Raw genomic sequence first — 11,636 nt, 5'->3', positions numbered from 1 at the left:
AAAACTAATTTGCTCGTAAAGGATACAATTTTTTAAACCTTGAAGAAGGAATAAAAGAAGTACCTGTCTTATTCCATTCCTTAGAAATCATATCAGAAATAGCCTCAGGAATAGGAAAAACCCCTGGAGAAACCACAGGAGGTTTAAAAACAGCATTTAAATGTTTATTAGACTGAACGTCAAGAGGACTGGTTACCTCAATATCCAAAGTAATTAACACTTCTTTTAATAAAGAATTCATATACTCTATTTTAAATAAATAAGTAGATTTGTCAGTGTCAATGTCTGAGGAAGGATCTTCTGTATCAGATAGATCCTCATCAGAAGAGGATAAATTATTATGTTGTTGGTCATTTGAAATTTCATCAACTGAATGAGAAGTTTAAAAGACCTTTCACGTTTATTAGAAGGTGGAAATGCAGACAAAGCCTTCTGGATAGAATCAGAAACAAATTCTTTAAAATTCATAGGTATATCATGTACATTAGAAGTTGAAGGAACTGCAACTGGCAATGTACTATTACTGATGGACACACTATCTGCATGTAAAAGTTTATCATGACAACTATTACAAATGACATTCGGCGAAATAATTTCCACTATCTTACAACAAATGCACTTAGCTTTGGTAGAACCGATGTCAGGCAGCAATGTTCCAGCAGAAACTTCTGAGGCAGGATCAGATTGAGACATCTTGCAAAATGTAAAAGAAAAAACAACATATAAAGCAAAATTATCAATTTCCTTATATGAAAGTTTCAGGAATGGGAAAAAATGCAAATAGCATAGCCCTCTGATAAAGAAAAAGGCAAGAGGCAAACATCAATGGGGTATTGAAATAATGAAAAAGTTTGGCGCCAAGTATGACGCACAACGTAACTGAAAACTTTTTTGGTGCCAATAATAACCAGAAATGACACACTTGCGTCACTAATGACGCAACCGTGTGTAAGGCTTCGGCGTCAACTATGACGCCGGAAATGACGAAGTTGCGTCAGACGTATTTTTAGCGCCAAAAAATTCTCCCGCCAAGAATGACGCAATAAAGTTTAGCATTTGACGCACCCGCGGGCCTAATACCGCCCACAATTTGCAAGAAGTAGTCAATTGAAAAAAAGACTAAACCTCAGGTAAGAAAAACATTTCTTAAATTTTTTTTTATATTCCCCAAATATGAAACTGACAGTCTGCAGAAGGAAATACATGAACCCGACTCATGGCAAATATAAGTACAATACATATATTTAGAACTTTATATAAATGCATAAAGTGCCAAACATACTTACCAAAAGACACCCATCCACATATAGCAGATAGCCAAATCAGTACTGAAACAGTTATCAGTAGAGGTAATGGTAAATTGAAAGTATATGGTCGATCTGAAAAGGGAGGTAGGAGATGAATCTCTACGACCGATAACAGAGAACATATGAAATAGACCCCCGTTAGGGAAATCATCGTATTCAATAAGTGATACTCCCTTCACGTCCCTCTGACATTCGCTGTACTCTGAGAGGAATCAGGCTTCAACAATGCTGAGAAGCGCATATCAACGTAGAAATCTTAGCACAAACTTACTTCACCACCTCCATAGGAGGCAAAGTTTGTAAAACTGAATTGTGGGTGTGGTGAGGGGTGTATTTATAGGCATTTTGAGGTTTGGGAAACTTTGCCCCTCCTGGTAGGATTGTATATCCCATACGTCACTAGCTCATGGACTCTTGCCAATTACATGAAAGAAGGAAAAAATTTGGGTTCAGTGTCCCTTTAAGCTTTTTGCTTATATTATAGAGAGTTCATCGATTCTCATCAGAATCAAAGCATTCATTTTTTAATAATTTTCTCAGGCATAAGATAAGATTGACTTAAAGCATCCAAGAATCAAGGTGCACAAGAAGCAGTAAGGGTTAGACGTCATGAATCACTTGTTTAGGCCTAATCACGTCAAAGAAACCAGAGAAGATTGCAGGCATACAATAAGGCTAGAGCCCCCCCGCAAGGTAAATAATAACATTCAGTGACACAAAGATCCAATACTTCAAAGAGTCAGGTGAAGCTCCTCTCTAATTGGTATAAGGTTAACCATCAATTATCTGAAAAAAAAAATGCAAAAGAGAAAGGGCGCTCCAATGGTGCATTAACCAGACAAAAAACAGATACACTGAACAAATGTAAACAAATTTACAGGTAGTCACATTAGACTAAATGTTGAACTGTTTTTACGCAGTGAGTTATCAGGTCGCCTTCTGATAGACGTGTTCATGTGTAAAGGCTTCTTCTGGGAGAGGAGCTAAGTTCAGGTGAAAAGTAATTCTGCTTTTGGATATATGTACTATACTTCTCATGTAACCCTCTCTTCAAGTATCTATACCCTAAACCTACATCATCTCCCAGAGAAGCCATCGTCTGATACTCATAAGTTATAACCATTCCGTCTTCTGTGCTGCCCAATAGTTATTTTTTCAGTGAAGAGTATTTGTTTGCTTTGTAGTAATGTAATTTTTCAACAATTCCTCACATTAGGTAATAAACAGGAGTTGTGTAGCATACAGTTCGTACACATCTGAAATGTCAGATGATCAAAGTCCCAACCCTCATGTTCCTAGACAAAGGTGTTCAGAAAAATCAGTGATAGATTTATTCATAAAAATACAGGGGTATAAATAGTATCTACAGACTTTATAATTACAAACATGAAGCACCTATCTGGCGCTAAATAAGCAGACTGGGTACCCTAAATTGCCCAGCAAACTGCCCACTATCTCTCCCAGGTGCTAGATACACAGTTAGAACATGCAGGAAACTAAAAGACGGTTGTTGTTTTAATTTTATTAAAAAACTAACCTGTTTTTCTCCCATGCTAGGAAATTTCTTTTAATAAAGTTTTTGACTTTTTTTAAAAAAAACAAACAACCAAAAAACAACAACATATTGTCGCTTAGCTTGTTGCATGTTCGTTTTAAAGACTTATCCAGCACCTGAGAGAGCCAGCAGTCACTTTTCTGGGCAACTGAACCCAGCCTGCTCCAACAGAACCAAACAGGTGTTTCCTCTGTGTTTGGTTATCACCACTCCACGGGGCACCTTTTCTTCCTTTTATTTTAATTAGCTAATCCTGTAGTGAACCCATCCAGTTTGGGAAAGAGCTGCCTTCATTTGATGGTGCCTGGAAGCCTAATTTATTTAAGGTCATTATATCTTGTGCAAACCTGTCAAAGGGGAGAGAAGGGCTTGATAAATTGAGCCCATAGTATTACTACAAGCAAAAAAAATAGTCTTTGTGGCTGAAGGAAGTTTAAGCAGGATTTGTAAACTTCCTACAAATATAAAGGAAAGAAGCTCACTGGGATGGTCTTATCGTTTCTTGTGTGTCCTTTTATGTCTACTTGGGACTAAATGCCAGTGGAAAATGTTTAATCTACTGTATGAATTTTGTAATGAGAAATAAGACTTGACTTATGTTTAAAACATTTCTCGCATTTAGAACATGGAAATCTGTCCCCCCCTGTATGAATTCTCTGGTGTTCTTTAAGATTTCTTTTCCGGTAAAAACTTTTTCCACAGTCAGAGCAAGAAAATGCCTTTTCTCCTGTATGAATTTTCTGATGTGCTTTAAGATATGATTTCCCATTAAAACATTTTCCACATTCCAAACACGAAAAAGCCTTTTCACTTATATGTATTTGCTGATGAGTAATCAGATATGATTTCCAGTAAAAACATTTCCCACATATAGAGCAGGCAAATGGTTTCTCTCCTTTATGCGTTTTTTCATGATATGCAAGGCTTGGTTTCGAGGCAAAACATTTTCCACATTCAGAACAAGAAAAACCTTTCTCCACCATATCAGCTGTATGTATTTTTTTATGAGTAAAAAGAGTTGATCTCTCAGTAAAACGTTTCCCACACTCAGAACATGAATAAGATTTTTCTTGTGTGTGAATGTCTAGATGTCTAATAAGATGAGTTTTCCTGTTAAAACGTTTCCCACATGTAGAACAAGAAAATGGTTTCTCTCCTGTATGAGGAGTAACAAGATGCGATATGAAGAGACTGAAAGAAGCATCTGCAGTCGGGTCTTCACTATGAATATGTGAGCTCATGGGTCGATCTGTTGAAAGTAAACAGTGAAAATAAAGTTATTTATGTCAAAAATATAAAAATTAAGTTTATATATATTTGTATCTTATTAAGAAAGGTAAATTGGGGAAGAGGAGCTTTAAATTCAACCTAAAATGTAATTTTGGGTCAATCTTCATTAGCTACTACAGTTTTAAAGTTTAAAATCACCCAATTATGGAAATGTTATAGCTATTCTAAGTTTAGAATTGTAAAGATTCCATAAATTACAGCTAACAAGCTAAAAGCAAAAGAGCCAAAGCAAAATAAGCCAGGGATGTTTTTAATCAGAAATCTCTAAGGTTGTAAGGTGAAGAAACAGCAGTCATGTGAGTGAGTCTGCACCACAAAGGCTCTTATGCGGTAATCAAACCTTCATTAATGGAGTCCAATATATTAATATCATTAAAATAAAGGTTTATTCTCTGCTTTAATCAGATTTATTTTTAAATAATACACAATGTATTAAAATAACAGTATACTGAAAATGTCTACAAACTAATTGTTTTCTACAGCTTCAGTTTGCTATAACATGCAAAAAAATGTCGAACTGTAATTTTAGTAATAAAATGATTTCAGTCTTAAAGGGATAGTCTAGTCAAAATTAAACTTTCATGATTCAGATAGAGCAGCAATTTTAAGCAACATTCTCATTTATTCCTATTATGAATTTTTTTTTTTAGAGATTTTTATTGAGGTTAAAAGCAATGCAAAACAAAACAAAATTGCCACATGATCAGACCTTCGATCAGCAAGGGATAGTTACATAAAACACTGTAAATTTCAGCCTTGATGAAGCACATATCTTTGAAGTGATTAAGTTGAAAACACATTATTAATTAGAAACTAAAGATAACATAGATACAGTTTGCAATAAAAAATTCCCTCATGTAATGTTCTACTAGTGGCAACCTAAGACATAAACAAACCTCCTTTTTTATATATGAAAATAGATATTTGACCCCATTGAAAATATTAACTGTATGAGTAACAATACATTTTCCCTTGTTAAATAGTGGCCACTCTTGGACCACACCAACTATACGCCAAACATACATAAGGGAAACTTGGGGGGAAGGGGGGAAAAGGGCCACTTTTGGACCCCAGTGAATATGAGATCTGAAAACACCAGTAAAGTAGTTGCATAGACTAGGCCCATTATACCCTGAAAGGAAGGGGAACTATTCTAGCTTACGTGGAAATATTAAAAAGATTATAACTATAACATTAAGCAATACAAATAGATATAAAATAGATATAAACATGTAATCCGTAGTGATAAACTTGTGAGATGGGTTACCACAGACTCCAACCCTTTTAAACTACTATATGGTGGATTAAAGACATAAACCCTGCATGGCATAGTGGTATTATAGTACCCCTAGGTATGTAAAGGTTAGTAAATTGTTAATCCCATTTCAGGTTAAACTGCGGGGCTAAGGTGAGAGGGGAGCTCACGAGTTACATCAGTAAAAATTCTTAACACACAGCATATCAGTAATGTCTTTACAGAAGGCTGGAACAGATAAGTAGACCGCTTACTCCACATAGTAGGGGAAATCTCAATATGCAAGAGATCAAATTTTCCCAGCCGTAGACAACCCACTTCCCATCTAAGCAGTACTGTGGATATTAATACTAGGTATTCAAATAGCAGTAACAGATATCATATCTATAACCCCATACGGTGACTATCCTCAATTATAGGATGATATGCTATATGAACAGATCAATAATATAGGGTGAGGCTCACTCGTCATTTTATGTCGCCTTGTATATAAGTTATATAGCAAAATGTACGCCATGATATTTTGTATATGTTAGGGAAAACACGTCATAAAGTACAAAAAATAAAAACCTTCAAACCTATGTTAACGTGTAAAGTTGCATGAAATATATTGAGAACAAAAATTGAATTGGAGTAACAGAGAACCCCCTCAGATTTCAACTTAAAGGGCATCATAAGAGGTATCCCAAGTAGACTGTAAATGTATTACCGCTGAATCACTGGGAAATCTAGACTAGCATAATCCTAAAGAAACTCGACAAAAGGTGACATGCATAAGAGTTTAACATGCAGGCAGGCCCTTCATAGTTTATCCGATGCCTATTCTCACTCCATCAGATGTTAGGGAGCAGTCTTTTCCCGGTGTTGAGTGGTCAAATAGAAATATGAACAGGGGCATCCACTTTTTACCTAGTGAGCATATTCTAGAAATAGACCCATGTGGAAGATCCTTGTTTGCAGCAGTTTGGTTATCGCAGGCTGTAACGCTCCGGTGGAGCTCTAAACTAGCAAACGGTAAGGACAATTCTCTCTGAAAAGCTGTTGCGTGTCTACCTTGACAAGTCCAGGAAAGCTGGGCATGAACCTGTCGCGGAGCACAATTCTCGGTGTGAGCCGTTAAGGTCTGAGGAGCTGCAGCGGGCTCTTGCACAGTCTGCACATAGAGCTCTTTTCTTAGTATTTGAGGAGCGGCAAAAACAGAATCCTTGGTTGCAGCTGGCTCAGGAACATCAAAGTGCTCAAGGGTCCCGTGTCTCCCAATTCACCTCTCAGATATGCGAGAATCATGGCAGGCTCCCATAGGTGGGGGTTCCTCACTCGGGTATGGTTTGTTGCAAGGGGTCACCACCCCAAAGGCTAGATATAACTGCCTCTCAAATTGCTGCAACTGCTCAACAATTACCAATGTTAGCCTCTGCTCCCATATAGTAAAACAGTCACTGTCCGGGACAGAATTTCCACCATGTGAGACTTTTCCCCAGGGCATGGTTTACCTCCATGTGATATCAGGCCCAGTCAGCTTAATTAATGGTGATTGTTCAATTTTCACTTCTATATCCTATTACAGGATTTCTTAACCCCAGAGTTTGGGGGGGGGGGGGTAACTGTGCGGCAGCCCCAGACCTATGCTTCAATCCCCCCACAGGCCCTGCTTCTAGAGATCCTCACGCTACACGAGCGCAGCAGGTTGCAAAATGGCTTCTAGGCCTGTGGAGATGAGTGTCGCACAGTCAGATCATCCACTCTTAACATCTGCTGGATCTCAGCTGAACAGATGTTGACACTGGTCTATAATATGGTAGATTTGCTGTTTGAAACCCACCTAAAATCTTTTCAAACTTGATGAGCTTCATAAAGACACGCCTATCCGCAGTGAGAACAGGCTCCGCCCCCATTTATCAATTTTTATTCATTCTCTTGGTATCTTTATTTAAAAAAGCAAGAATTTAAGCTTAGGATCTGGCCCATATTTGGTTCAGACCTGGGTAGCACTTGCTGATTGGTGGCTACATTTAAACACCAATCAGCAAGCGCTACCCAAGTTCTGAACCAAAAATGGTCTGGCTTCTAAGCTTACATGAAGCATAAAAAACAAAAGGAGGGTCTCTAATGATGCAAAACTTTTATTATGTTCAAATTTCCAGGATAGGAAAGCTTACATACCTGCTTTTTTAAATAAAGATAGCAAGAGAATGAAGAAAATTGATAATAGGAGTAAATAAGAAAGTTGCTTAAAACTGCATGCTCTATCTGAACCATGTAAGTTTCATTTTGACTAGACTATACCTTTAAAGCAACTGGTTATAACTATTGCTTGTGTGCACAAAATACTAAAGATGCAATAGCTTTTCCCTGGGTGTCTGGTTTAGCAAAGCAGAATGGATTGTTATTAGATTTTGAAGTAAATAGACAAAGGGGCAGGTCCCTTTAACTAACTGTGCCCAGAGTTATTTAGTAACATAGTATTTTACCCAACATACACTGACTAAACTGGGTTTTTAGGAATTCAGATAAATGAGCTGCTGGACTACTGCTCATATTGTTGGGTGGAACAAGAGATAAACTACATTGATAAATATGATGAACATGAGATAAAACTACCTATAAAGTAACCTTGACGTTTATGAGTTTATATAAGAATATTTTATCAATAAGTATGAGCATTAGGGTTAGATTTATCAATCTGTCTGGTTAGGTGAAAAAGTTTATAATTTGCTCCCTATCATATAAGCATTCAGTGGGGGAAAATATGGGTGGCATCTTAAATTATTATATAAGATTTACAAATCTCAAGAGTTTTTTTCAAGGGATTTGACAAAGAATTTCAAGACTATTCATTTTTAGGCTATCATGATGACAGTGTTAAATTCCTTTAAAACATTTATTTTGTATGCAGATATTTTGCAATACTGATTCATTCATTTTGATGCATATTAAAAAATACTTTCTTGAAGAGCTGCGCTGAATACGGTCTTCAAGCAAAAACATAATTTATGTAAGAACTTACCTGATAAATTAATTTATTTCATATTGGCAAGAGTCCATGAGCTAGTGACATATGGGATATACAATCCTACCAGGAGGGGCAAAGTTTCCCAAACCTCAAAATGCCTATAAATACACCCCCTCACCACACCCACAATTCAGTATAACGAATAGCCAAGAAGTGGGGTGATAAAGAAAGGAGTAAAAAGCATCAACAAAGGAATTTGGAAATAACTGTGCTTTATACAAAAAAATCATAACCACCATAAAAAAGGGGGTGGGTCTCATGGACTCTTGCCAATATGAAATAAATGAATTTATCAGGTAAGTTCTTACATAAATTATGTTTTCTTTCATGTAATTGGCAAGAGTCCATGAGCTAGTGACGTATGGGATAGCAATACCCAAGATGTGGAACTCCACCCAAGAGTCACTAGAAAGGGAGGGAAAAAATAAAAACAACCATTTTGCTGAAGAAAATAATCCACAACCCAAATATACGTTTATTCTAAAAAAATAAAAATAAAAACTTAAAATCATAAGCAGAAGAATCAAACTGAAACAGCTGCCTGAAGAACTTTCCTACCAAAAACTGCTTCCGAAGAAGCAAATACATCAAAATGGTAGAATTTAGTAAATGTATGCAAAGAAGACCAAGTTGCTGCTTTGCAAATCTGATCAACTGAAGCTTCATTCTTAAAAGCCCAAGAAGTGGAAACTGATCTAGTAGAATGAGCTGTAATTCTCTGAGGCGGGGCTTTACCCGACTCCAAATAAGCTTGATGAATCAAAAGCTTTAACCACGATGCCAAAGAAACGGAAGAAGTCTTCTGACCTTTCCTGGAACCAGAAAAGATAACAAATAGACTAGAAGTCTTCCTGAAATCTTTAGTGGCTTCAACATCATATTTCAGCGCTCTCACCACATCTCTCCAAATAATTCTTTTGGATTAGGACACAAAGAAGGGACAACAATTTCTCTATTAATGTTGTTAGAATTCACAACCTTAGGTAAGAATTTAAATGAAGTCCGCAAAACTGCCTTACCATGATTAAAAATTAGAAAAGGAGAATCACAAGAAAGAGCAGATAATTCAGAAACTCTTCTAGCACAAGAGATGGCCAGAAGGTACAACACTTTCCAAGAAAGTAGTTTAATGTCCAAAGAATGCATAGACTCAAATGGAGGAGCCTGTAAAGCCTTCAAAACCAAATTAAGACTCCAAGGAGGAGAAATTGATTTAATGATAGGCTTGATACGAACCAAAGCCTGTACAAAACAGTGAATATCAGGAAGTTTAGCAAGTTTTCTGTGGAATAAAACAGAAAGAGCAGAGATTTGTCCTTTCAAGGAACTTGCAGACAAACCTTTATCCAAACCATCCTGAAGAAACTGTAAAATTCTAGGAATTCTAAAATAATGCCAAGAAAATTTATGAGAGGAACACCATGAAATGTAAGTCTTCCAAACTTGATAATAAATCTTTCTAGAAACAGATTTACGAGCCTGCAACATAGTATTAATCACAGAGTCAGAAAAACCTCTATGACTAAGCACTAAACGTTCAATTTCCATACCTTCAAATTTAATGATTTGAGATCCTGATGGAAAACGGACATTGAGATAGAAGGTCCAGCCTTAATGGAAGTGGCCAAGGTTGGCAACTGGACATCTGAACAAGATCCGCATACCAAAACCTGTGAATTCATGCTGGAGCCACCAGCAGAACAAACGATTGCTCCATGATGATTTTGGAGATCACTCTTGGAAGAACTAGAGGCTGGAAAATATAAGCAGGTTGATAACACCAAGGAAGTGTCAACGCATCCACTGCTTCCGTCTGAGGATCCCTGGGAAGTTTCTTGTTTAAATGAGATGCCATCAGATCTATTTCTGGAAGCCCCCACACATCTGAATAATTTGAGAAAACACATCTGGGTGGAGAGACCGTTCTCCCGGATGTAAAGTCTGACGACTAAGATAATCCGCTTCCCAATTGTCCATACCTGGGATATGAACCGCAGAAATTAGACAGGAGCTGGATTCCGCCCAAACAAGTATCCGAGATACTTCTTTCATAGCTGGAGGACTGTGAGTCCCACCCTGATGATTGACATATGCCACAGTTGTGATATTGTCTGTCTGAAAACAAATGAACGGTTCTCTCTTCAACAGAGGCCAAAACTGAAGAGCCCTGAGAATCGCATGAGTTCCAAAATATTGATTGGTAATCTCGCCTCTTGAGATTTCCAAACCCCTTGTGCTGTCAGAGATCCCCAAACAGCTCCCCAACCTGAAAGACTCACATCTGAATTATAGAATTATACGATGGTGATCTAACCAGCAAGTCAGAGAAAGTCGAACATTGGGATTTAAGGATATTAATTGTGATATCCTTGTATAATCCCTGCACCATTGGTTCAGCATACCAAGCTGGAGAGGTCTCATATGAAAACAAGCAAAGGGGATTGCGTCCGATGCTGCAGTCATGAAACCTAAAACTTCCATGCACATAGCTACTGAAGGGAATGACTGAGACTGAAGGTTTTGACAGGTTGCAACCAATTTCAAACGTCTCTTGTCTATTAGAGATAAAGTCATGGACACTGAATCTATCTGGAAAGCTAAAAAGGTGACATTTGTCTGAGGAATCAAAGAACTTTTTGGTAAATTGATCTTCCAACCATGTCTTTGAAGAAACAATACTAGTTGATTCATGTGAGATTCTGCAGAACGTAAAGACTGAGCGAGTACCAAGATATCGTCCAAATAAGGAAACACTGCGATACCCCGCTCTCTGATTATAGAGAGTAAGGCACCGAGAACCTTTGAAAAGATTCTTGGAGCTGTCGCTAGGCCAAAAGGAAGAGCAACAAATTGGTAATGCTTGTCTAGAAAAGAGAATCTCAGGAACTGATAGTGATCCAGATGAATCGGAATATGAAGCTATGCATCCTGTAAGTCTATTGTGGACATATAATGCCCTTGCTGAACAAAAGGCAGAATAGTCCTTATAGTCAACATCTTGAAAGTTGGTACTCTAACATATCGATTCAAAATCTTTAGATCCAAAACTGGTCTGAATGAATTTTCTTTCTTTGGGACAATGAATAGATTTGAATAAAACCCCAGACCCTGTTCCTGAAACGGAACTGGCATGAGTACCCCTGATAACTCCAGGTCTGAAACACACTTCAGGAAAGCCTGAGCCTTTACTGGGTTTGCTGGAATGCGTGAGAGAAA

At 37.4% G+C, this 11,636-nt stretch overlaps 1 protein-coding gene across 1 annotated transcript in view; it reads right to left on the bottom strand.

Annotated features, from left to right (window-relative positions):
- Positions 1–2,615: 2,615 nt before the first annotated feature.
- LOC128656995 (zinc finger protein 432-like) overlaps positions 2,616–11,636 on the bottom strand; it is a 96,220-nt gene continuing 87,199 nt past the window's right edge. The window contains exon 11 of the mRNA XM_053711208.1: positions 2,616–4,111. Within this exon, the coding sequence (XP_053567183.1) occupies positions 3,414–4,111 (698 nt within the window). The 3' untranslated portion in view covers positions 2,616–3,413. The remainder of the gene's footprint in view (positions 4,112–11,636) is intronic.

Source organism: Bombina bombina, chromosome 4 (assembly GCF_027579735.1).
Source record: "Bombina bombina isolate aBomBom1 chromosome 4, aBomBom1.pri, whole genome shotgun sequence".
NCBI lineage: Eukaryota > Metazoa > Chordata > Amphibia > Anura > Bombinatoridae > Bombina > Bombina bombina.
Note: the sequence above shows the minus strand (reverse complement) of the source record. Positions and strands in the feature narration are given on the sequence as shown.